Source organism: Barbatula barbatula (assembly GCF_947034865.1).
Source record: "Barbatula barbatula genome assembly, chromosome: 1".
Classification (NCBI taxonomy): domain Eukaryota; kingdom Metazoa; phylum Chordata; class Actinopteri; order Cypriniformes; family Nemacheilidae; genus Barbatula; species Barbatula barbatula.
The window spans coordinates 3,352,248-3,379,775 of record NC_136766.1 but is presented as its reverse complement, the minus strand read 5'-3'; the positions used below and the strand labels follow the sequence as shown (position 1 = coordinate 3,379,775).

General features: G+C 39.6%; 3 protein-coding genes across 6 annotated transcripts in view; 2 read left to right on the top strand and 1 right to left on the bottom strand.

Annotated features, from left to right (window-relative positions):
* piezo1 (piezo type mechanosensitive ion channel component 1 (Er blood group)) overlaps nt 1-1,264 on the top strand; it is a 58,043-nt gene extending 56,779 nt beyond the window's left edge. For both annotated transcript variants that reach the window (XM_079481590.1, XM_079481589.1), the window contains exon 50: nt 53-1,264. In XM_079481590.1, coding sequence (XP_079337716.1) covers nt 53-308 — 256 coding nt within the window. In that variant the 3' untranslated portion in view covers nt 309-1,264. The remainder of the gene's footprint in view (nt 1-52) is intronic.
* ctu2 (cytosolic thiouridylase subunit 2 homolog (S. pombe)) lies at nt 1,089-8,731 on the bottom strand. Of its 2 annotated transcripts, none has more exons than XM_079481806.1 (15): nt 8,111-8,731; nt 7,845-7,919; nt 7,690-7,768; nt 7,553-7,612; nt 7,353-7,413; nt 7,170-7,279; nt 6,143-6,381; nt 3,802-3,937; nt 3,583-3,714; nt 3,411-3,502; nt 3,231-3,325; nt 2,978-3,122; nt 2,826-2,892; nt 1,658-1,716; nt 1,089-1,571 (listed from the first exon to the last, which is right to left on the bottom strand). In XM_079481806.1, exons 1-15 carry the CDS (start codon nt 8,161-8,163, stop codon nt 1,514-1,516), a joined length of 1,461 nt encoding a protein of 486 aa, XP_079337932.1. In that variant the 5' UTR covers nt 8,164-8,731; the 3' UTR covers nt 1,089-1,513. The 2 variants fall into 2 exon arrangements, with proteins under 2 accessions (XP_079337932.1, XP_079337931.1); XM_079481805.1 differs by having other exon boundaries at nt 1,310-1,571; nt 7,684-7,768; nt 8,111-8,393.
* On the top strand, nt 8,704-26,616 carry rnf166 (ring finger protein 166). Of its 2 annotated transcripts, XM_079482016.1 has the most exons (7): nt 8,704-9,031; nt 9,360-9,499; nt 17,765-17,921; nt 19,178-19,290; nt 21,592-21,706; nt 21,804-21,911; nt 22,095-26,616. In XM_079482016.1, exons 3-7 carry the CDS (start codon nt 17,829-17,831, stop codon nt 22,158-22,160), a joined length of 495 nt encoding a protein of 164 aa, XP_079338142.1. In that variant the 5' UTR covers nt 8,704-9,031; nt 9,360-9,499; nt 17,765-17,828; the 3' UTR covers nt 22,161-26,616. The 2 variants fall into 2 exon arrangements, with proteins under 2 accessions (XP_079338142.1, XP_079338141.1); XM_079482015.1 differs by lacking the exon at nt 9,360-9,499.
* Nucleotides 26,617-27,528: the final 912 nt, after the last annotated feature.

The following is a 27,528-nucleotide window of genomic DNA, read 5'->3' as shown; positions in this document are numbered from 1 at the left end:
AAATGGCATATGGTTGCTAATAAAGTATAACATCGCGTGTCTCTTCTCTCAGGATTATGGGGCTGTACCTGTCAGTGGTATTGGTCATCGGCAAGTTCGTCCGAGGCTTTTTCAGCGAGATATCTTACTCCATCATGTTCGAGGAACTGCCCTGCGTGGACCGCATCCTCAAACTCTGCGTGGACATTTTCCTGGTGCGGGAAACCGGAGAATTGGAGCTGGAGGAGGAGCTGTACTCGAAACTCATCTTCCTGTATCGCTCTCCAGAGACCATGATCAAATGGACTGCAGGCAAGAGGCAAGACTGAAACGGTGTTTACCCAATTTCCCGATGTACACTCGGCTTTAAGGCCGGCTTGATGCCTGTGGCACGACAGATCGTTCAACGTCTTATGAACTATTATTCTATAGCCATTTCTCCAATGCTGTGGAGCTTCCCTGATGGTCCGCAAACACTGATTTTGTCTCTTTGCCGCATCAGTTTGATTGAACCGGACTTCAAAAAGCGTTAAAATCGGCCTCTGAAAGAGAGTAAACGTGACAGACACTACATACAGACCGTCCAAATGTCCAGCGCACACACACATCGGACATCAAGCATGTTCTGGTAGGACCTCGGGAATCACGGAAATGGTCAACACTACGTCCAGGTCTTATTTAACCACCAAAATCAAAAGAAAGAAGAGTCGTTTTATTTTAGGACGTTTTATCATTTCTTTTTTTGTCAATTCTCTCCATCATGCAGACTACGATGTAATATATACATAGTTTGCAATCTAAAAAACCCAATGTCTTTTGTTTTGGGGAGAAATGTGACACGGTTCATGTACTTTTGTCTGTTTTCGCTACTACAGCCAAATTGTTTACAAGCCAAAGACAGCCATTTAGTATTCTTTCTGGTTTTACAAATTGTGACCTAGACAACACTCGAAGACATTTCACGTGGTTGCTTATACTAACGCTGGTCAGGTCACAGCTGTTTTACTTTTGGAAGAAAATATCAGACATTTTCATTCGCTGGTTGCTGGAATGCTGCGCTTCGCCATCTTGGCCTTCGGGATGACGTCTAGATTTAAAACATCTTGTCATTGTAAATGTCTTAAGTGCACACGTCATGTAATTGTTGTGCCAACTTTGATCTGTAATGGCTGAAATGATTTTCACTGTATGATTATACAACGGCACGTACTTCAGAAATCTCAATGGCTAAATGAGGAAATCATGAATGTTGCCCGTCTGCACAAATAAATGACTATTAATGACCGCGTCTGCTGTCGGGGATCAAACATAAAGCAAGATTATTCTGGTTGAGAGAGACGGTAAGCTGTTCTTTTAATACAGCACAAGCCACAAACACACAGTTGTTTTTTCACTTAGAAATAACAAAATAAATGGTTTAAATAGAATTTTAATAACTAATACAGAAAATAAGAATCAGAGAGTCATTATAAAAGCAGATAAGAAGGACATCTCATGTAGAAATAAATCCTTTTACATTCAAACCAAACATCTGCTATTCATCATCATCATCATTCAAAAGATATTCGCTGATTTGCATTTTCATGCGAGATCTGTGGAGAGATACAGGTAAGACTTGAGCAAACAGCATCAGCATCACTCATAAACCGACCAATCAAAACAGAGCATCATTTCTCACCGCGTCTGCCGTTTCTCAGCTTCTGTTGTTATGTACGTCGGCAGTGTGCTTACTGCTTCCTGAAATAAACAACATGAGTAATATGCAGGTTTATGTATTTAAAGTTTTAAAAAATAAATGCATACATCCTTTATACATGGATAAGATACACTGATGTCTCCGACATCAATATTTCAATTAAATGTGACTCTGGACAACAAAACCAGTCTTATGGGTTGTTAAGATGGGACAATATCTGTTGGAGATACAAGAGTGTAAAACTCTGGAAGTAAAGGGTGCAAAAAATATAAATATTGAGAAAATCGCCTTTGAAGTTGTTAATCCGAGGCCAGTAGCAGGCCATCCACTCACAAAAATAAAGTTTTTATATATTTTGGGTTAAAAATTTACAAAATATCTTTATGGAACATGATCTTTACTTAATATCCTAATGATTTTGGGCATAAAAGATAAATCTATAATTTTGACTCACTCAATGTATTTTTGGCTTTTCCTAAAAAATGTTCCTGTGCTACTTAAGACTAATAATTTGTGACCCTGGATCACAAAAACATCGCCGACTGTCCATGTGGGATTTGGTTATGAAGATATAGGTTAGGATCACTGTTTTTGGATAGTTTTATAGCTCACCGTGAGCATTTTCTGTTGTTTGCTTACATCATCTAAATGAGCGTTTGGACACAGAAACAGTAATTGACCCTCAGTATATAGGTGTGGTCAGGTTTAACAAGTCCATTTTCACAATTTTGCATTGCTGCAAGCAACTTTACGGTAAATACACAGGACGGACGGTACAGACCAGAGGGGACAAAGTACAGAAAAATTGCCAAAACCCCAGAAAATGGTGAAATCTATAGAATGCGAGGTATTATAACAATATATGATGTTTAATGTCAAATTTCAATATGTAAATTGGACCCCACCGTATCTGAACCTATAAGGCGCTAGATAGTTCACCCAAAACTGAAAATCCTTTCATTATTTCCCCAACGTCATGGCTTTCTTACTTCTGCAGAACACAAAAGAACATTTCCATTGTATGGACACAAAACCGCCGAGACATTTCTCCCGATATCTACTTTTGAGTCATATATGGATTCCGAATGACACGAGGACGAATAAATGACTTTAAAGTATCCAAGTGCAGAGCAATATCTGTCAAACTCACCACATCTTTGACCGTGAGTCTACAGCTGTAGCACAAAAGAGTCTTCAAGTCCTCATTCAGAAGAGACCTGAAAACATTCAGACGAATCACAACGTGTTCCACGTTTGCTTGATTTCTTTCAAAGACAACCAGAAATGGCATCTGTCCCCCACCTGTTGTAGGAGCACGGGCCTGTGGATCCACAGCCCTGACCTTCACCACAACACCTCGCTGCATTCACACCATCACAGGATTCATGAGGTTTGATCTGAGACAACCGCTCGGACACCAGAGTAGCATGCAAGGCGGACGCTTCATCTGGAAAAAAGCAACGAGACATAAACGATCATCTTCTATTCGCTACAAAACCAGTTAGCATCAGCAGCTACACGAGCATAAAAAAACACTATTTGGTGTGAGACTTACCTACAGTCGTGTCTATAGCACAGAGACATAACAAACACTTGGAGGCGGGTTCTTGACTCCGTTGAGGTAAAGCCGTATGAAGCTTCTCACTTGTCCTGGAAAGAAACCACTGAGACTATAATCTGATAATCTCATCTCTCGGTTATCAAGAACGCGTGTGATGAAACACGGTTGTGTCACCTGTAGATGGTGCTAACAGTAGAGGGAAAATCTGACTGCAGGTTGGTGACGAAACTCTCTGTTAGATGCTGGATACTGGATTTATTTGGAGTCTGAAAGGACGGTGGAGTCAAAGTCAAACTCGATCGAACAAGCTTCGGAAATCTTAAATTCTCGGTCGGACGACACTTACTTTGGTGTCCAGGCTGGGAATAAACGCCGAGGGCACATGAAACATCCTGCTGTAGAAGACGATCTCTTTAGATGAATAATCTCTCATGGGCCGCACGATCACCACGTCCCCGTAGCGAGTGTCCGAGAAACCCTTCAGAAACACACCGGACGTCAGCTCGGAGCGTTCGTACAGTATAATTGCACCACAGGTTTAACGGGTGGATGAAACGGGACTCACGGTGTCTGACGCCAGCGCCGCTCCACGACCCAGAGCGATGTTACTGAGCAGCTTTACGGCCAGACGTGAACAGCTGTCGCCCATCATGACCTTTGAGTAACCGTTCACACGGGCCGTGTGCAGGATCAGGTGCTGTCTGTTCCAAAACACATTAACAAGCAGCTCATTAAAACCCTACTAATGAGAGAAGACCACACACGCCGTCCTGAACAAGAATCCACAGCTGGACATAGTGACACAGTAAACAGAGGACAAGAGACGGATAGACATAGACGGACTACCGTTTTTTATTTAGATGCCCTATTACAGTATTTACTTGCAGTCCTTAATACAAAAGCACATTTTAACGGTCGATTTTCTGATTTCTGAGAGAAGTTGAACGTGCCGGCTCAAATTTTGGTATAAAAATTTGAAATTTTAGTTGTTGCTATTTACCCAATAAATGACAATAACATTATAGTTTTAAATAAATGTTTTGTGTATAGATACAAACAGAAAGGGACATGAGTTTCTTAATTCTGCCAAAATATGAATGGACAAAAAACTGCGGGGTGGATCAAAAACCTTCAAGTGTGAAATTGCTTTCTTACATCACAGAACCTGAGACTGAGAGAAAACTCCATTGATGTTTATTCAAGTAAAATCTGCTTTTGGGCGAGTGGGCCTAACCATCAAATATTTAGGATCAATTGACAAAAATGTTTCTCATGATCTTAAAAATCTGAAAGTGTGCGTTTCAATGTTTGATATTTTGATTTAAATATACATGAAGAGTTACAAAATGAGATTGAAAGAAATTGAATTGAATTTTTATTGTGTTATTTAGCTGTATTTGTTTAGTTATTGTGGCTCAAATTAGGGAGCTCAGATATTGAGGAAACATGCGATAGCATGCTAAATAATGCTATACGATATTTATTTTTCTAAATCGTATTCAAATATATTTAAAATATGACATAACCAACATACATTTCACATTATTTTAGGAAAAATAAAGCATTACTACAACTTCTAAAATTGAAAAGCCACGTTTTACAAATCTGAAAGTTTGTAAACAAACAAAAATAAATTTAAAACAATGTTTCGATGAGGATTGTTGAATGACTTGCATCAGAGCTATCATGCGCACACACGCATTTCCCTACAGATAGATACTATACTATCCTCATTGACATAATACTTCGATCATACATAACTTTTCGAAGAATTAAATAGCTCTTTTATCGCAAACCATCGTGATATGCACATGTGCGATATTTCGATAATCAAACCAAACCAACTGGAGTTTGATTGATATTAATTGGACTGCACGATAAAAAAAACTGGATTTTTGATTTTATTTATTTAGTCATTTCATTTTTGAACCAAACTCTTCATACATATATATATATACACATATTCATACATATATTTAAAACGGTTTCTATATTTAATAAATGTTTCCATACTTTAGCCTATATTGACAACTGTTAGTTAGGAGTGACAATAATAATAATAAGGTGTGAAAGTATCCATACCTCTTCAGCTGTAAACATTTTATGTGACTCACATTCTTAAAGGGAAAATTCTGTCATCAATAACCAAGAACGTCAGTAACCAAACAGATCTCGTACTCCATTTATTGCCATAGTAGGGGAAATAAATGCTATGGGAGTCGATGAGAAATGAGATCTGTTTGGTTACTGACATTCTTAGAAAAAGATCTTCCTTTGTGTTCAGCAGAACAAAGAAATGAATAAAGCTTTGGAACAATCTGAGGGTGAGTAAATGATGACAGAATTTTCGAGTGGGTGAACTGTCCCTAAGATTGAACCTCGAGACACAGATTAGAGACAAAGGACAATATGCAAGAAAACCAGCAGTGTACCACAAAGAACATTTAGAAAAACGACTCCGTATAGAGAATGTAAAGCTGACGTTGCGCCCTATGTTGCAGTGGCGCCGCCATCTTGGGAGGATCATACTCCGCTGCTATTACTGTTATGATATGTACCGTTACTTGTTTTGTTTGATATATGGAGAAATCAAAAGCGAAAGAACCATGAGCTTTTCCTGAATGACTCTGCGTAATGCTATTGCCGTTTTTAACCCAGCAAGACTGACGTACCATAGTTATATTTCCTAATCAAACAAGAAAAACGAAACGCTGTATTGAACACACTAGCAGCGATCCTCCCAAAATGGCGCAACATTCGACGCGGCGCGACGTCGATAAACAAGCTCTATATATGAAAAAGAAAGCTAACAAAGATGACTGACCTATAATAACCGGATCAGATGCACCCTTGGAAGCTAATATTTTTAAAATCAAAAGCACCATAGAAATGCGTGTGAACTTTACCTTAACGTGTGCAGCATGTCCTCTTTAGCAGTGAGTGTTTTGATGGATGAGAAGAGTCTGTGTAATGACTGCGTGTGTTCAGGTGCGCACACAGAATCATCTAAACTGAGCTGATCCACACCGCTCGTCACTTCCTGTTTCTCTCTGATAAACTCATCCACTGCTATTTTGTAACTGGCACCAGACCAGTCCGGATCAGACGTCCCGGGCACCAGGACAGAGGTGGGCAGACTGAAAACCTGGGACAAATCCAAGAGGCAAAGTTAAAGTTTCTCTCATAAATATCAACTAACTTTACAGATGTTGTTCAGAATGCACATATTTGTGCAATTCACACTGTATTCCGCCGAGTTTCCTTAAAATGTCTTGTAAAGCAGTATAAAGGTTTTGCGTTACCGTTATTTTAGTGTTCTTCATTTTGTAATGAAAAGTAAGGTACTTATAATGTACAAGCAGCCGGTTGATGTCTTAGAAATAATCCCCGACAGTGTGATCAGAGGGGTCTTGTATCACACTAAAGGGGCTTATTTTGCGATAACAGCCAGCTGCTTGTACATTATCCTGCGCATTACACAGCTACTTGCCATATTAGAAAAAACTGGACGTGAAATGTGATTTTGAAATATTTGATAAGCTCATTTTACAGAATGCCGACCTTCTGCAAGGAAGAGCTGTTTACTTAGAGGTAAGAAACGACGTTCAAATGTCACAAACAGGAAATTTGGTTTAATAATTCATCTGTAAGTCGCTTTGGATAAAAGCGTCTGCTAAATGACTAAATGTAAATGTTATGTAATATAATGTCATATATGTTATTAAATATAAATATGTCTCTTAATTTGTCAAAAAGAACCTGTCAAAATGGTTTGTTGCATCCAGGTTACCGTGTGTTATTTGTTTTGAGAGGTTGTTATCTGGGAATAAGGAACCTGCAAATGTCGCGACAGGCCAATCAGAATCCAGTATTCCAACGAGCCGCGTAATAAATTAGAATAACTGTTTGTGTTTTAGATGTCAGGTTGTTTACCTGCTCCAGAGGTACTATGAAATAAGGGAATCCCGTCTCTGTGAAGATCTTCTTTAGTTGAGCGACAGATCTCTGCCGCTCATCTGAACTCAGACCACAGGCTCCTCCTTCTGAAAAGACAACGCACAACGTTAAAATTTCATTCTTACGACGAACACAAAATGATTTGAGGAAAGACATCACCATCTATGTATATGATTCCAGGCAAGAATCTCAGCTTTTTGGGAGCATCCCGGCTGAGTCCCTTCAAAACGACAGAAGAAAATAAATAAGCACAACATCAACTTGAGCATCTTATGCCGCTATTGTCTAATTGCTTTGCTCATATTTGGCAGTATGGTAGACTATATATTACATACATGAATCAGAAAATACTAGTTTACCTCTTGGACCTGCGAGACCATCGCGCAAGACGCTGATCCACCAGACACGGCCAGAAGAACCTACGAAGACCTCCGCTGAGTCAATGTGCAGGTCACATAAAGAGAACATACATGATTGATCCCCTACTAACATTTACCTTCTCCTGGGGGAAGATGACGCGATTCTTTCCCAGCATGGCACGAAATTTGTGTATGAAATACTCTTTGAAGCATGACCTAGTGAAAGGATACGAGACTGATTCTGAACAGTGCGCATCATCATAGTAAAGATGAGTACTCTGACGTCACTTACCGACAGAAGGCATCATTGACTCGTATATTGAGGACTGCGGTTTCCTCTTTACACTTCACACATTTCTTGTTTAACCTGAGAATCGTGTTGGACGTGACCAGGTTTGGGTCCGTTTTGGAGGTTGGGTGGAAAAAGAGGCGAACATACATTTAGTGAAGCAACCACAGCACAGACAAAGCCACCATCCTTACAACACATGCTACAGTCACATTAAAACCATAACACGTGGTGTACCGATGGCTATACAGGTGTTCAGGTGAACTTACGTCGGCGCAGGGGTCTTCTCCAAACCATTATACTCTTCATCAACCTGACACATGATTTAGTCAAAACACCGACAGACCGTCGGGACGGATCGCTAGTTCACGCGAGTTTAAAGCTCAAATCAGCTGCACGGACGGTTGTGACTCGACCGTGTACATCCAGAGATGACAAAAACGCGCCACGTGTATTCAACGAACAGCGAGAAAACATAAATAAGGACTTCACGTGCAAACTGCGACCGGCGTACTGTGCGCTGTCGCCGTTTGATGACGTCAACACGGCCACGCCCATGCGTTTGCGCTGCCTGACGTTTTATGACAATGCCAGTTTATTTCCACAGCCAACGAATGTTAATGTGACTTGAATATGTAATACATCTCGTTCTTATGGCATTTATTTAATAAAGCATTACATGAAAAATAATAACACGACCTTTTAATTTAATTAACGTCGGTGACGTGCGTAATGTGTAATATATTTGCCATCGCTCTACGTTCACACATCGCAGCGTCTGGGAAATGTCGTTCTTTCAACACGTACGCCGCGAAACCCTCAGCCATAAAACTACAACCCCCATCACCCCCTGCGCGTGACCGTTCCTTTAAAGCTACCATGTAATGTTTACTACTACGGAACAACGACGCGGCGTCCGATGTGCTTTGAACCCGTTACTCGCTCGGCCGTTCGTTAAATCTCGGAATCCCGTCGGCTGAAGGTGCTCGGTGGCTGATCCTGCGCCAGAGCTCGGTGTTCGTAATGGCGATGTTCCGCAGTTTCGTGTCCGCTGCTCAACTCCGACAGCATCAGCAGCAAAATGGAGCCGCTGCAGCCGCACCTGGAGAGAGTCTGGAGAGCCAGTTCTCGTGTCCCATCTGTCTGGAGGTCTACCACAAACCCGTCAGCATCGCCAGCTGCGCCCATACGTGAGCAACATCATGCTGTTTTCTATTATTTACATCACGTGCGTTTATAAGATGCTTTACGTTGGATACTTTTAAGCATAATAACACGAGCATTTATGACATCACATCGCATCGCACGTGTTGTTATTGTTTTTAATTGCGTCAACGTCACTTTCAGAGAAACAACACCGATGCTGTGTTTACATCCTATTGTGCTCGCGCGACCCCAAAACATCGTTTTTCTTTTGTCAGCCGCCCGATGTTAACATGGATGCTTGTGACATTTAACCTTTTGCATTTGTCCATTTCGTGAGCTCACACTTGTGCATTATATCCTTTTAATATTCAGACTCGGTAGATTCACGACAACAGCGGTCTTCTGGTGTTTTTGACGTTGTGTTCAGCTGAAGAGAACAAAGCGAGAGATGACGCGTTCGGTTGAATCGGTTCGGTCGTTAAATTGACTTTATTTTGTTCGCTTGATTGTCGGTGAGTATAACATTTTGTATTAAAACAAATCTTAAAATGGTTCACAGCCCTGTTAATAGAAGAAGCCGTGACAGACATTCTAATGGTTTTGAAATGGGAACTGCATCGGTTTTAATGGAGACCGATAAATACCCTGCTGAAAAAAAACAATGGAAACCATTAAAGAAGTTATAGTGGTTTAAATGGAAACTCTACTAGTGTGTGATGGGTGCTACTGGTGGGATGTTAAATCCTATTGGAAATAATGCTCGAAACACACTACAAAGAGGCATTTTTAATGGGTTTTATTGGAAAAAGCTAATGGTTCATAATGGTATTTCAATGGAAACCATTATAATTTCTGTAATGGTTACTGTTGGGTGTCTCTTGTTTTTTTAGCAGGGGAAAAAAACAATCCAACAGAAACCATTACGGTTCCAACGGTTTCCATTAAAATACCAGAAGTTATATTGGTTTCCATTAAAATACCAGAAGTTATATTGGTTTCCATTACAAAATGCCCCTCTGTAGTGTGTTCCAATAGGATTTAACATCCCACCTGTAGAATCCATCCCATACTAGTAGAACCCTTACAGTTCCATTAAAACCATTTTAACTTCTTTAATGGTTTCTATTGTTTTTTCAGCAGGGTAGTCTCTATTGGGGGTATCCCTAATGAAAAATACTATAAAAACATCAACACAATAGAATGGGTTTTAAAAGGATTTCTATTGGTTTTAATGTAAACTATAATGGTTCTACTTGTATGTGATGGAATCTACTGGTGCGATGTTTAATTCTACTGGAATAATGTCCAAAACACACTAGAAAATGAGGTTTGTAATGCTTTTAATGGAAAAAGCTAATGGTTCATAATGGTATTTTAATGGAAACCAATATTACTTCTGTAATGGTTTCTATAGTTTTTTACAGCAGGGATGTTGGTGGATGTAACCATTAAATCCTATTGTAGTACAAAATGCATCCAGGGAAGTTTGCAGGACGGCAATATTTGATTCGTTTATGTAACACAACAGGGTCAGATTATTACAGATATAAACTTTGATCGGTTAAATAGAGGCAGTTTAGTTCTGATGTCATTGTGTTCATCTGTTTATTAATAGCACCAAACCAAAAAGTCATTTATGCATTCGAATGAAGCTTGTTTTACAAATCACTGATGAAGCTTTTCACCCGGATGACTGGCGAGAGTGTCATTGGGTTGAGATGGTGTGGACTGCCACTTGCCTTTATTGCCCTTTTAGAAAAACTGAATGTTTGATGAGAGAAACACGGTAACCTTCACACAACCGTTTCATGTGAATTGATTAGATTTTTGGGAATATTAAGGAAGTAAAGCAGTGTGTTCTGTACGTGGTGTGGTCTGTGACTGCTGAAGGGACAATAAAGTGTGAAGTTTTAACATCTGTGTTTTTTATTTCCCTTTGTCATCATATGTAGTACCGAGTTAAAAATATGAAATGCTTTTTGGTGGGCACACGTGGTTTAAGTCATGTCTTATTTGTCAGTATGATCATTCAAGATAAATATCCTTACTCGAGGTGTCGCAACATGTAATACACCATTGGCCATAACTGAGATTATTATCTGTGATTATTGATATTGTGTTAATACGACTGGTTGACACTTGGTGATTTCGCGGCGCCCATTTAACATTTTGCCTAAAGAAGCAAACTTTCTCTTTGCCTCCCTTGTAGTTAAAAAACAACATTATTTATAACATCATTTGTTTTATTTCAATAGATATTGGAGCAATATTGTCATTATCTGGAATTCTTTCGGCCACGATAATCATGTCGTGAAAATCAGATGACCGTCCTTATCCTCACCTCTCCTTCACGAGCCATATGCTTTGGGATAAGTACAAATCCACCATCAACCCGTACAGTATATTAGCACTAGTATTAGTGATGTTTACTTTAGTCGGAGAATGCGGCTTTGAAATCTGTATTGTATTTCCAACTCCATCTGTCAATGGTGGTTGCTCCGCACATTTATTATATACATAATCGTTTTCTAAAGCACATCCTGATCTAAAATCGTTTTAAAACTGTATTTATTCATAACCCAGAGGCGCTGGCCAAATCTCGGTATGGTCCATCCATACACACAGAGACACAGGTGAGATAGTGGCTCATTGATTGAAGTGGATTTCATCGCCCTCATAAATAATGTGGGCTGGATTTGGTGATGCTCTCTTTGGCTGTTCTCTAAACTGCCCACGCTCGCATGTAAACGCTTTAATAGAATGAGCAACGCCGCGGTTTATCTCAGGCGTAGGAGGATTTCCCTGATAATTTATCCTTTTAATAGCCTTTGTTTGTCCTTTTCGTTGTGGTTTTTCTGTTTCCTTCAGAATTATTAATGGCACAAAGGGATTGTGAAGATGCCTGGTTTAGTTTAGCAGATTATATTCTGTCATCCTCATGTGGCGCATCATGTTTTACTGTTGGTCTGTTTGCACACAGAACTGTGGGGGGATTTGATGAGACTGAATTTTGCACATCAGTCTTATGGACATTTTCATTCTTTGTTATGCAGAAATGAAACTTAATTTGTTTACCGTGAATAAAAATAAATCAGATGTGATTTGACTGACGTGTGAAAAAATTTTCTGTTCATTTCTTTGGGTAAATATGTGTATTTCTTTAACCCGTAACGTCTATTGAAAATAAAAATATGTATAAAGTCTCTATCTGTAGTCTCAGGGTGTGTCCCAATCTGCTCCCTTGTTCAGTAGTCAAGGCACTGACCAGAAGTCAGCCTTTTTAATCTCATTCTCAAAATCCTTCAGTGTTCGTTCCCTAAAGATTCCCACAATGCACCGCGAAAACCAGGTGGCATCGAAGACAAACGCTTATTTTATGTTATGTATATGTAACGGAACAATGAAAGTGTTTCTCATATGTACTCCAACCGGCATTTGACAAATAAAGTCAGATGTTGATTAATACCATCTAAAGTATCACGACGCACTTAAGCAGTTACGGTACCGGAAAATAAGCCAACGATGTCCCAATGAGAATGGAGCCAGTGTCCGTACCAGTAGCTTGACCCGTGGACACGATATACTGATTCACAATCTCGGGAGCTGATTGAGACACAGGGTCAGCCTCAAGGTCACGTCCCCGGACCGCTGCTAAACCTCTGATGCTTAAGGCACACTTTTCTGGAAACACTTCAGGACCTTCGTAGTCGTCATCTGATTTCCGAGAGACGTGTGCGTGACGTTTTTTAACATCGCCCCCATAAAAAAAAACAAAGGCGTCAGATCTAAGAAGTAAGCTGTTGTGTTTGGAACGGTTAGTATAAGAATTTATCACGATCGACTAAACTCTCTTAATACTTCATTCTTGTGGCTGTTAACCTTTGACACGTTCGTGACTGTAAACAGGTCTTTTACGGCAGGGACATTTCCAAGCCTCTAAACTGACGCTGCACAAAACGAAACGTGATTGGTTGCTTTAACTGTCAGTCATACGCCTCTTGGACGGGCCTTGACAAGCGGCGATAAAGGCAAAAGTATAGTCCGGCCGTCCGCACGTGGAAAGCGTACCACAGCACATGTGCTGATTCAAAAAATTTTCGCAGAGTACACTTGGTGACGTACTGCGCATGTGTTGAACATGTCTATCTGCGCTCATCCTCGATTGAGTATGCTCAAGAAGACGCGCGGACACGTTTGTGGACAAGACGGAAACGGAAATTAAAGATGCCCGGCCCTTAAGTTCCAGGCTATGCAAGACTATCGCAAGGCACGCGCTAAATGAATTCCTGCGTCTCGACAGAAGATGATGCCCCCAACATCTGAATTTACTCACTCCCTTTTTACCCGCTCCTTGAAGTGGCCTATATTAGTGTAGGCAATAGTGAATGTATAGGGGGTAATTTCGGACGCAGCCTTATACATTTGTTGTGTTGTTGCGTTTTCCTTTGTGCGTTTATTCTAGTATTGAAGGGAACGTTTGCTTCTGACAGGAATGCCTGACGTGTAATAAAGGCTTCATGTGTGTTTAAAGCAGCATTCGTTGCATTTGTCATCTCCATATTCCATCTCTCATTGAAAAGGACTTCAGTACTTACAGCGTAAAAAACCCTTTAGACTACTGACTCCTACATTGGTTGTGTTTTTGTGCCATTGTATAGCCGGTGTAGATTCAAGTTTACGTCTGAACGTCCCCATTTCAGTGACAAACTCGCTCTGTAGTTCAGGAACCTGTTGAATTATTCACCATGAATGCGCTTGTGTTAACAGAGGAGATGGTGGAGACTCAAGATCCTTAAAATTATACTCCATAGAAGAGACTGAATTCATAAATGTGCTTTAAGTTTTTGAGAATGTTAATGGTGTAAAATAGGTTTGTGTTTGGTAATATTTGTGTATCTGACCTGAAGAACAGAGATGTAATAACATCATCTTTTCATCTTTCCACTGATAAAAGCTTGCAGATGTCTGCTGTCTGTAGAGGAAAATCGGACACTGCTGACAACATGGAAATCATGTTTGCAAACAATAATAACATTCACAGGCCAAGACATCAGGAGGTGACCTGGCAGATCTTCACATCACTGCCACTAGTCCTCAATGAAACGCTTACTACTCATTCTCATGTCATTCAAACCTATTTCTTTACCTAACGCCTTTTCAGAAATGCAGGCAGCACGGTCATTTCTGTTTTTACTCGCATTTGAACAAAAGTACAATATTGTATTTGTTATGAATTGTGTTTTTGTTTCATTATGTGTATTTTGCATGTTTGATGGTGTTTTAAAGCTCTTAATTCTTTCTCCAGTTGGTCGGTTGAGAACACTTAACTCCATATTTGAGCTGTTGGAGATTTACAGTATGATTATTATTATTATCAGTGGTCTTATGGACGATTTTAATGGGTACATTTTTCACCCTGATAAAGGAAAGTCATGTCACGTGCATTGCATTGTGGGATTCCGTGTGAAATGAAGTGTTCACTGCTCATTTTTCAAACTGTAGTTGGTCACACGTGTTTTGTGCATATGGACCATTTTTATTTCGTGCACTATTTGACATTATTTTACTAAATGCTTTCTTGAGGCTCAGTGGTTTAAGCGTGGCGCTAGCAACTCTAAGGTCATTGGTTCGATCCCAGGGGATTGCACATTGACAGAAACAAAGTGTATAGTACAATGCGATGGATAAAAGCGTCTGCCATATGCATATATGTAAATGTACATTTCTCCACAGATACCGATTATTCAGAGTGATATTTGGCGATACCGATTCTGAAGATTGAATTCATATTTCTTTACTTTAGCAATGTTATTAATTCACATAATATTACAGCCGTTGAAAAGATTAAGACAGATTTTAAAATATATGTACTATTTATAGGTATGTTTTTAGGTGAATTATCAACTACTGACAGTGTTTCTCCCAAATTTAAAATACAAACTTTTGCATTTATTTGCAGAAAATGAAAACTGAAGAAACAGAAAAGATTCTCTGTATTTTTTCAGAACTTATAAGTGAATATGAACTGTAATATAAATATACTGTAATATTTCTACATGTATTTAGGAAAACTAATTTTTTATGTAATAATCTTGATTTTATCACAATTTTCATGTAACTTGTCGTGCTGTCAGTCTTTAACATTGTTGTTGGATGACTTTGTCACTCCTCAGGTTTGATTTTGTCAAAATTGGATCCGACACTGGACTGGAATGACCACAATACATCTAGACATTCTGATTCTCTTCATTTATTTCCCAGCTGTATATTGATATTAAACATCAAACTGGTGATGTTTCTTAACATGTTCTATACACAGAGCACAGATTCATTGTATTTTTCTTTTGATTGACAGGATGTATCAAACATTGTTTATCGACCGATATATCGGTGCATCTTTAATTGATTTATTCTCTGTAGCTTATACTGTAACATAGTGCTGTTTGAGGAAACCTGGAGTAAACCTGTCAGATTCCACCTTTGGATGTAGTCAAGTCCACCTTTGTCAAGTCCAAGAGCAGGACTAGTCGAGTCTAAATGAGACACAATCCTCTACAAGACCACATACTTTATTTGTAATGATCAAGAAGCTGAGGTCAAATGAGGTCATTTTATTAACGTATAGCAATTTCACCAAATTACATAAAGCCGAAGTGCAACTTCCGATTTTGAGTCTTTCTATTGTAGTGTAACAATCACATTATTGGCTGCCAATGAAACATTTGCCCATTCTCAGTGTTAACAGCATTGAATCAACATCACTTTTACAACCGCAATCGATGTTATAGAAATATAGAAGTTTCAACAAACCATCATTATTGTGATTAGTTTGCTTGAGTTGGGTTCTTGATTCTTGTGTTTTAACTTTATATATAACTTTTTATAACATTGTCTGTTATAACAGTGCGCTAAAATACAATTGTTAACTAAATAATTGCTCATGAGTGCATTGTGTTATTGGTTTATGAGTATTGTGTGAGATTAAAGCAGTGGTGTGGCTTATTACACTTCTTTAAATTGACAGAACACATAGACGCACAAAAATCCTTTAAATTGGTGGCCAATAGGAACAATGAACAAAAATAGCTATATGCTGCAAGGCATTCTGGGTAACATCATAGTACAAAACTCATTCATGACGCCCAGCATGCATTGCAGTTGATCGGAATTTAGTCTGATGATTGTCACCGTTGTTAAGGGTTTGTATGATGAGTGTTGATGTTCGGAAAACCTTTGGTTTAATTTGACACAGTATCTATCAAATCGGCCATCAGCTTCATTTAGTTTAAAGCTTTTACAACAGTTACTTACAAAAGTAACCTACTCCAAGAGGAAAGAGAATGAACTTCACCAAAGTCAAGAGTCCAACTAAAGCAAACATACATGCGTCATCTGTGGTTTTGTCTGGAAGGACTCGGTCGAGACCAACTACAACATTTGGCGAGTCCAATGACCAAGTCCGAGTGCAGATACCAACGACTCCAAGACTACAGAAAAACGTCTCGAGTACTAGAGTACTCTCAAATACCCAGTCTTCAGTGTTCTATTCAGGAGCTTACAGGACAGCAGATCCTCCCGAGGGAAGAGAAGAGAGCTTTAAGCTGTGAAAGGCAGATGGGTGAAGCCTAACTCTACATCACCGGTTTTCATTTTGTCTGCTAAACTCCAGCACAACAGAGCAAGACTGACACATGCAGATCAAACGTACACATTGGGATAAAATTATCAGCCAAACGCAGAGACAGATGCTAAAAGCAGAACTTGGCACATAACAACACATTTGCTTCTGAAACAAGGTCAACTCACACCCAGGGAAATACTCTCACACACGGGATGTGGCTTCTTTTATTTATGTGTTTTTAAATGATACATTCAAGCATTTTATCCAAATTTGTTTCTAAGTATGTGCAATCCCTGGGATCGAACCCCATTATTTCAGCAAGAAGGACAAATGACAGGATTTCAGTATATGGGATATTATAATAGCCTATACATGTAGATGTGTTGTATCCAACCCCAGTTATGGAATTCAATCATATTTCATATACATGTATGCATTTGGCCGACACGTTTATCCAATGTGACTTTTCCTTTGAAATAAAACACACAACCTTTGGGATGCTAATGCAATTCTGTTCCAATTGAGCTAGAGAAACGCATCCGTTGAATTGTTCATCCCCTTCTGTTGCGTGAACCTGTGAAGACCTGTGAAAAAGTGTTTTCTTCTGTGGTGCGTACGTGACCAAAACTCACGGCTGCGAAATCCAGATGTTTCATCATCACGCCATCACACATCTCTCACATTAATGAACCTCGCAGTGACTTTAACAGCGGTTCCCCCGTGAGTCAGTCACTCCTGTAGATGCTGATGAAGGGACTCTCGCTCGGCCCTGGATTCGACAGAGCCATAAAACACGAGCGAAAAACCCTGCGGTGAGTAATCAACGCTCCTGCGGTCCTATAAAGTCCTGCCTCATCCATCAGAGAGGTGACAGATCTGCCACGGCAACTTCACAGCCCTTTTCTTCCCCGATGTTTCCGTGGATTGAGATTCTGTGCTGAGTCATGCTAGAATGAATTGCGACGGTCCGATACGACAGCCAGAGAATGGTTTATCAAAACACTTCCACCCAACCTGAGCGTTTAAAGGGATGGTCCCCCCAAAATGAAAAATCTGAATTTAAAAAGGGCTTTTTAATTGAATGTTTAAGGTCCGTTTACTGATTTTATTTTTGGTGACAGCATCTCTAATGTGTTTTGTTCATGTGTGTTGACAGTTTCTGTGGCGACTGTCTCCAGCCGTGTCTGCAGGTCACATCACCCCTCTGTCCTCTCTGCCGCATGCCCTTCGATCCAAAGAAAGTGGACAAATCCTCCAGCATGGAGAAACAGCTCTCTTCATATAAGGCCCCGTGCAGGGGCTGCAGCAAAAAGGTGATATAAAGCATCCAAACACCAATCTAGCTGTCAACCTGTTTCAGTGACATTAACACAACATGGCCTGTCAAACTAACATAAGTGACCGTTTAATGCGGAATTAAATGACTTGGGTTTACACATATTGCTCTTTGGTTATTGTAATATTTCAACAACACCGGTCATAAGGTTCAATTGAGATTTATACGTCTCCTGAAAGGTGAATAAATACCCTTTCTATTGATGAATGGTTTGATCGGATCGGACAACTATTTTAAAATCTTGAAATCTGAGGGTGCAAAGAAATCTATGAGAAAAATCTCCTTCGAAGTTGTTCATCAGAGACGCTGTAGTAGGCCGTTGCTAAGGAGAAACAGGTTTGTTTTAACGCTCTCTATTGGCTCATTTCTGTAATGACGTTGTGGAGAGTAGATGAACCACAAATTTATACATTTACATCGATACCAAATTTGAGAGGGTAATTCCCAAAGAGCGGACAGTAGCGAGCCATGTTCTCGGCCATTTTTGGGGGGATTTTGCTGCATCCAATCACAAAAATAAAGTTTTGACATATCTAGGTAGGAAATGTACAACATATCTTTATGGAACATGATCATTACTTAATATCTTAATGATTTTTGACATTATAGAAAAGTCGATCATTTTTTACCCATACGGTGTTTTGTATTGCCACAAATACTGTAAACCCTCGCCGTGCGACTTACATTTATGCATTTGGCTGACGCATTTGACTTACAATACACAAACACAAACGTATAGTATCATGAAATGTATTTCAGACTTAAGACAAATGTATTCCTTTGTGTTATTCTGAACACTTATTTCATTTGGTTTGTTCGTGATTACATTAGAATAATACTTTAGAAACAAAGTTTTTTATATTCACTATAGAAGTTGTCATGAATTTATACATTTTTTACATTTATTCATTTCGCTAACGTTTTATCCCAATGGTCTTACAAATAAGGTTGATTCGAACATTTTGTCCTACAGGCCTGAAAATCACTTGTGGATATGTGCAGGTTTATCATAACTGTGTCCGGTTTAAATAAAGAAATTACAAAGTAAATTTACTTAAATTGTTAACGGCCTTATTACACGGCTCGTTGAAATGCTGGATTCTGATTGGCCAGTCGCGACATTTGCAGGTTCGATATTCCCCGATAACAACAAAGTAATTTAATATTATCCCTTACTTGATCGCTGTGTTTTATGTCGACGTCTTTCATAATATTTTCTCTTCTGACATTTAGGTCACACTGGTCAAAATGAGGTCACACATCTCCTCTTGCACAAAGGTTCAGGAACAGATGGCCAACTGCCCAAAGTTTATGCCTGTGGTCCCCACCTCACAACCCATTCCCAGGTAAACATCATCTCCATTTGCATGTCCGTTTTGACACAATGACGATAATCAGTGACCAAAAATGAGATCCTAGAATTCGTAGCCCCCGGTTAGGACACACCGTAACACAAAATGCGAACAGCGTTTCTTTCTCTTTCCTTTAAAGAGCATCCGATCCTAGATGACTCAAGTGAATCGAGGTCTTATGACTCACGACTTTCTCGCCACACTGAAACAAGCCAACGTGAACTGATATGGATCCAGGACGCGCTTGGTTCTCTAGAGGCCCATTCTTCTCTTTAGACCTGCACACAGATACACTTAGATTAAGATCAAAACTGATGTCTGACAGCTGTAGACAGACACTGGATGACTTACGTAACAGAAGCTGAAAGTCCAGTTGTGTGTTGGTGTCTTGATTCGCTGTTTCTTAGAAGCTCTGGAGAAAGAGATGGGTAAGAATCCATTAGCTCTTCAAAGCGGAGTGTGTTGATGTATTCTCAGCGCGGTGCTCTTGCATCATGACTGTTTATCGCAGCTTTTGTGGTAACGCTTCACAAAAATGTCATGCAAAGACGTCCGGCAGACGTTACTTGACTTAAGTTCAGTTTATGCTCGTGCCTTAGCCTATGCAGAGCTGCGTACCCTACGCAAAAATGTAATAACGCGTGACCGCAAACCCTGTGATTGGTCTGTTTGAACCCCTCCCCAGCGAAAGCGTCATTCATACGCATTACCAATGAACTATAAGTAAATGATTTGTTCTTCTGTATTTAACATCTCAAGCTGCAACAAAAGTGACTTTTTACTTTTGCCACTTTCTCAAACAAGCTTCTTCTTCTTCGGCTCTTGTCTCGGTTTCACATGCAACACGCTGCATGGGTACAGACGCCTGGTTGTCATTGCCTGTGGACGCAGAAGTATAAATAAAACCTGACACGTAGCCTATGGCGTAGAGGCTACGGCGTAGGTCCGTCGCAGAAGTAAATATCGGGCTTTATATTGAGGTGTGAGGACGTGCCGATGATTTTGTCATACTCAAAGAGTTTTGATATAAAATTATTTTAGGGGCGTAAAGCAAAACACTAAACGAAAGATCAAGCAAGTACTGTTTGTTGAGCAATGCCATTTTTTTACAATATGACGTTTAATCCTACTGGTTGTGCTACCTACATGTGATGTATATGTTAGCATATGTAATGATTATGTTGATGTTCTGAGTAAAAACGGAATTTCGAATGAGGAAAAATAGTGGGCGCGGCTTGTTTTGCGATCTGATTGGATGTATAAAACAGGTTCGCCAGACACACACACAGGTTCATACACACCCACGTGAATAAAACACAACTCCACACATACGGAGCACAAAATACACACGCAATACAATATTTCATGAAATTATTTCACTGGGACTTTAAGACCAAGAACATGCATTTTGTATTATAAGGAGTGATATATATGGTTATGGCTTATCGTCGTCGTCAGAAAGGTATCGTATGCTTCAAAAATTGACATCTCAGCGGAAACAGTTGTATCCGACTTCCTCTTGATGGTGTGCGATAAGGATTCAGCTTTCATTGCTGAGTTTATTTGTGGGTTTATGTCCGTTTTACTTTCTAATGGTTTATCCATCGAATGTGTCCCAGGCGGAAAATAAACCAGAGGAACATTTATAGGCTGATTTACTAAGGCAGACTTAATTTTTTTAGGTTTTTGTTTGTAAAAATGTAATTTATTTAGTCACTAGAGATTGTCAATGATAATATAAACCTGAGGTTGTTAAGCTGTGATAAATGTTTTGGAATAAACCAACATCAAAACGTTTTGCTAGAAACCTGCCAGATTATATTCAATCAAACCTTTCCACAATCTCGGCCACCTTTGGTTTATTTATCAAGTATTGTGTAGTATTTTTTATATCACAGATCGGTAAACATTTACATTATTCATAAGAGCACAGATGAGTTTGTTACGTAACTCCTGTTAGATTTGCTGTGTAACATTGTATAATAGCTTTCATTAATAACATTAACAAACATTACGACGTTATGCTAAACAGGTTCTGACCTACATTCATAATGAACTGAATCTGAATTCATGCTACAGAATCTGTATTTTCTACTGAAAGACACCGTACATCTTAATGTTCAGTGATTGTATGCAAACAGCTTTATAATATAAAAGAGTTTTTTCATCCAACCACATATTGAAAAGCTCTTAACAAAGCCGAGTTTGTGTTACAAGCGGTACCTTTAAAGACCCCCAGGGGTGTGCGAACATATATTTCAAATGATCACATTTCTCCTTTTTCCCCATCGACAGCAATATTCCAAACCGTTCCACATTTGCGTGTCCGTTCTGTGGCGCCCGCCACCTGGACCAGCAGGAACTAGTGAAGCACTGCATGGAAAATCATCGCAACGACCCCAACAAAGTTGTGAGTTTCAATGACCAAATGTTTTCAATCCTCTGTTCCCTTCCTTGAGATGTTCAGATAAAGTGTGAACGAGTTCTCCTGCGGCTTTTGTTCGTAGGTTTGTCCGGTATGTTCTGCTATGCCCTGGGGCGACCCGAGCTACAAGAGCTCGAACTTTCTGCAGCATCTTCTCCACCGGCACAAGTTCTCCTATGACACATTTGTGGTGAGGAGACGGAAATAAACATGGCGTTGATCCTCACATTCAATGTTACCTTCTTTTGGTCGCTTGGCTGTTGTGAAAATAATTGTAAACAAATGATACTGGCTCTGTGTTATTCATGCGGCTCTTGACAGATTTCATGACATACGCAACGTGACGTGTGCGTGTGTTTGTGTGTTTTGGCAGGACTACAGTATTGATGAGGAAGCAGCGCTTCAGACCGCTCTGACCCTTTCACTGTCGGAGAACTGAGCGTGACATCCAGGTGTCCAAGAACGTTCAGCTGTCATCTGTCTGTTTCCTCCATTCCTCCTGTCACTCTACCTCTGTCCTGATCTGTACTTCTGAGCTTCACCCCCCTCTGAACACTTCAGCGGACGTGTCACTTCCTGTGCCGTAAGGGGGAGGGGCTTCCGCTCGTTCATCATCGTCCTAACTATATGAACATGTATGCACGTAGGCGGAAAAGTGGAAGAGATGGATTTCATCACGCTTGTTTGTGTTCTTCGTTACTTGTCTGTATCCAGATTACGTACGGCTCGCACAGCTGGGATGAAGTTTCTTTTTCGTCGAAGTAAGGTCAAGGGTAGATCACTTAAAACTGAACACGCTCTTGTTCCTTCAAACCTGATGACTTCATGTGACCAAATGTGATGTCGTCAATGTCAGAATAATGATTTCGCTCGATTTAAGGCTTTATAATTTGTCTGAAAAATATAAGATGGGTTGGGAATATATTATGGGGTGCGCTGTCCCTTTAAAATGGTGTCGGCTGTCCTTTTGGTGAGCTCTCATCTCTAGGCAATACAATACAGAAAAGAGAGAATGAGAGATATCGGTATCATTTCTGGATCTCAAAGCCCATTTTTAAAGCAGACTCGTTGTGAATACTCGCACTCGCCGCACGTTTTCTACGTGTCTGAATTGTAGTACGAACGTTTTTTTTATAGTTCAATATCGACCGACAGGACTGCGAACTCCGCTCTTCACTCGCTATAGTAATATTTTCTATGGCGCATTAGATAAGATAAAAAAAGATTTATATTTTGGGAAAATGTTTCAGTTTTCAATGGTGCACTAATAGGACCGAATGCTTCGAGATACGTGCAGAATCGTTTTATCATTAAACGTGTGAATCGGTTTATCTGAGTGTCATTAACTTGTGCTGCCTTCAAGCTCATCTGGCAATTTCATTGGAATAAAACGGACCTGTTCATATTTATGTAGTCTCCCTGTCAGATTATCCCCAAAGACACGAAGGTTGTTAGAAATAGTGTGGCACATTTATTATGAGTTTTGTCGCACATGCGTGGCTCTTCATAATTTAGTGCCGTTAAGTTGTTTGCACATACAGGCCGAAATTTTCGTATGCGTTTATTCGTATTTGGCCCTCTGTTGTACGGTGTCTCTGAATTGTCGAACGCCTCTCAAAATGACTGTTACGCATGAGAAAATCGCAGAGAATCGAACCCAGTCCGGAGGCAGTGTGTAAATGTGATTGACACAATTCATTTTTGAACGTGCGCAAATTTCAGACTCAACGTGCAATGGCCTTTTCCTAGCAAAGCAGTTTCCGCCATTTTCTTTTGACTGAAATGAATGTTTTTTTGCAGGCGAACATGTGTGTTATGCCATAAATATGATAATTCCAGCGTGATTTGAAGGCAGCACAGATTTGACAAGTGGACCAGTGTGCAGTTCTTAAGTTTGACCAGCAGGCGACAGTAACGTTTAGCCAAAACGGTGATTCTCAACCCTGCCCGTTTCACCTAAATCAAGTCTGAGGGTCTGTGTGGATGAGACGATCAGGTGTTTGATAAGGACACGTGTAAACTGTGCTCCAGGACAGGGTTGAAACATTATTCAGAGCTCACATTCACCGGCTATGTTCTGAATGGACTACTATCGTACTATTTCTGTATAAAGTATGTATACTTTGCTCCTTATGCAATGTTTTCTGAATGCATAGAAAAGATAACCCAATGACGCATCCTCACCTAAACGTGCAATACACACTGAGGATGTCGTATCCCAGAAGGCAACGCTCTGAACTTCGACCTTCCATTTCAATGAGATGAACTGGATGTAAAGAGTAGTTCAATCAAAACTGAACACCAAATGTTTTTGACGCCACGTGAAAGCAAAAGCCATTATTGGTGTCCCATAACCAAATCTCTTTACGTCGATTTGGAGTTAAAGACTTAAATTTACTTTTGCCACCATCTGTGGATGTAGATAATGGAGCACTTTTTTGACTGCCATGAAATGATATGACGTGGTTTTAAAACGATCATTTGATATCGTGTCTTGCTGTTTGAATGCTAGTAGTATTTATTTGACCTCTTCTTATATCTGCCAGTGCAGTGTTGAGTATTAAGTTAGTGTTTCATTAAGAACATGGCCTCTTTCTTTCGGATGGATCACTATTGCTCGTTTCTGTACTTTGTTTGTATGAAGTACTGCTTCAGACAGATCTGCGACATTTTGTTAAGGATTTTAGGAACGTTCGCATAGATTCCTGTCATTTCCCTGCTTAGGTTGGACACGTTTGATGCCGGTGCATCATTCCATGTTTGATATGGCTTTGACAGTGTGTAGGGGTATTGATATCTTGATGGACGAGTGGAAATCCGAAAAATAGGCTTTTTTCTAGAGATGTTTCCCTTTGTGATGCATTTACGCATCTGTGTTAAATAAGAGCGTGTTGGTTTAAATCGTACTAATAGAGCCATTGTGGTTATTTCCATTTGGTGGATTTATTTGCTCAAGGTTAAGCGTGTCACAATCCCGATCGGTTAGATTTTGGAGAGATTCAGCTTGACTGAGTCGAAACAGAAGATATGTGAACTTTGTGACGGTCATTCACTTTCATGAATATCTCGCTGTCGGTTTCTAATCATTAGAAGATTTCATGTGTCCTCACTTGGAGTGCTGTCTGCTTTTCTTAAAGCCATCGTAGAGTCCGTACGGACTTCTTTACACCGTGTCCTAACCTGGCGTGATGTGACGAAATGGTTAGAATTCGTGTTATTTTTACACCCAACCAGAACTGACAAGCAACAAGACTTGCTTTTCTATTTTGTATCGTGAAATTGAGCGACCAAGAAATATTATACATACACGACTTCACATTTTAAAAACGTTCACAAAACTTTTGTGAACGTTTAGACTTTTTAAAGGACTGATGTGTTTGCTGGAAACTTCTTGTCACACCGGGTTAGGACACAGTACTCGATGTCTTATGTCCTTTGCTGTATGTTTTAATATTGTTTAGGGTCTTCTGGATATTTAAGGTATTTATTAGAAGTTTAAAGACGTGTTCAAGGGTATATATACAGTATCACATACAGAGTATCAGAAATCCCAGATTCAGTCTTGTGGAAGTGTATATAAACAGCAGGATTTGATGGAAATTGCTACATTTTTTTGTGGCTTTTAGCTGAGAAGCATGTTAAAAAACATTGCACTTTAAATAACTCAAATGTCTTTTGATGATCTAGTAGGAATTTTGTTCCAGTTATTTAGTATTACGAATTGCCAAGTGTGTTTTACATGAGTTTGTCGTGTCTTTCTTATGTGATGAAGGTAACTCAGTGTTCGGCAAAACAATGAATCATTTATTTCACGCTGTCACTTTTCTGTGACCACGAGTAATATTGTATCAGCATGTAGGCGTAAGAGCAACGACGGCTAAATGAACTCGGCTCAAACCTTTGCTGGAGATTTTGAGGAGTTGCCAAATAAAAATTCCCACTTGAAATGTTTTCATTGTATTTTGCTGCCATGGTGTTTGGCTTCTTTTACACGGCTGTCTGTATTTTGTATGATCGTGTTCTGACAGAATGAGGATTATCGGTCATGAAATTGAGTAGAAAGTAGAAAAGGACAACGACGATTGAGTTTCTCCTCTTTTTACTTGATGTTTTTGTCTCGCTCAAACAATATTCATGTGCACATCTGTAGCATAGTATGTTGTTTTTTTTAAAGTGAAACTTTTGATATTGTACAACACAGCTCTCCAGATCTGATGACCTTTGAGAATGACCTTAAGATGTATATTTTTCACTCTTTTTGTATTGTAACATCAATGCATACTGTCACTGTTCAACGTGAAGAACTTCCTCATTTCTCGAGTTGGTCGACGGCTGTCCACCAAGCAACATGGACAGAATATGGATGGCTTGCGATCTGTCTTTATGTTGAAGTTATAAATAAAAATGTCATTTTTTCATGAGCAAGAACCCAACGGAGTACTGTAGTGACATCTGGAGTACTTTGGAGTTGTAAACGTCGGATGCTTGATTTACTGGCGCACTATGGATTTAATACATGAGTGACGTGACTATGAATTCTGGGAAACTTGGATTAAGAGTTTTCAAACGTTCCTGAAATGGGAGTCTGCATTTTTGTCTGGGGGTTGAAGTCTCCAGTCTGAAACTGCCGAGATGTAAAAGACGCCCAAAATGTCCCCGTGCGACCGTCAATGGACAGCAGGAGCTGTCGGGTCGGGCCAGTGTTTGTTTGTGTGCTCCATGTGATTATGCATTCACGACTATAAATAATAACGAGATAACAATAATAACAATGCTGAGCGTTCAGATGTTTATGACGGTGTGCATTTTTTAAGCTGTAATACTGACTGAGGTTTAATAAGATACTTACAGTGTATTTGTAGCAGTTTTCCCCTTAAATAAACACAGATGCACCCAATTTCATGGCCTTGTCTTCAGTCCTCAATACTGAGTAATTTTTTGGAGGATCTATTGACTGAAATGCAATGTACATAGGCTAGCTATGTCCTCCGATGTGTATGAAGATCTTACACGATGAGGAGTTATGTTTTTATTACCTTAGAATCATAGAAGGAAATATTTCTATATGCAAAAAGATGCTACATAATGTAATTTTTGTTTATATTTGTGTGATTTTAATACAGCTTCACAGCAAAATCGCCTGTGTTCAAAAAGGTCAAATTAACTCTCACAGTGTACAGTATATAGTCCAGAGTGTGGATTATATATACACTGTGAGAGTTAATTTGACCTTTTTTAACACAGCGTTGGTATAAATCCGCTGTAATAGGCCTACCGGGAAGTGTCACAAAATGAACACGCTGGAATGAAAATGTAATGATATTGATGCAAACTGATATTATTCTTCTGCCAAGCAATGTAGTGCTTCAGTAACAATTCAAAGAAGTGGTTGCCAAGCAACGGAAATGTGCAGTGGCGCAGTGACACCGATGTGATGTGGTCGCAGGTGTTAATTGTCAACGAACGCGAATCAATCAGTAATAATTAAATCATCTTAAAGCAAAATAAAAGATATGCGTCTATATGTATCGTTTGTCCTTACATAAGTTCGTCATACGTGCTTTATTTCCTTTTAAAAGGGTCATATGACACGGCTCAAACAAATATTATCGTTTGTTTTAGATGTAATGCAATGTGTGTACTCGATTAAAGGTTCAAAAACGCTGCATTTTCCACATTCAGTGCATCTTTGCTCCGCCTCTCTGAAACACACAGAGATTTTTTACAAAGCTCATCGCTCTGAAAGCGAGGTGTGCTATGATTGGCCAGTTAACCGGTGCGTAGTGATTGGGCCAATGCTGCAATCG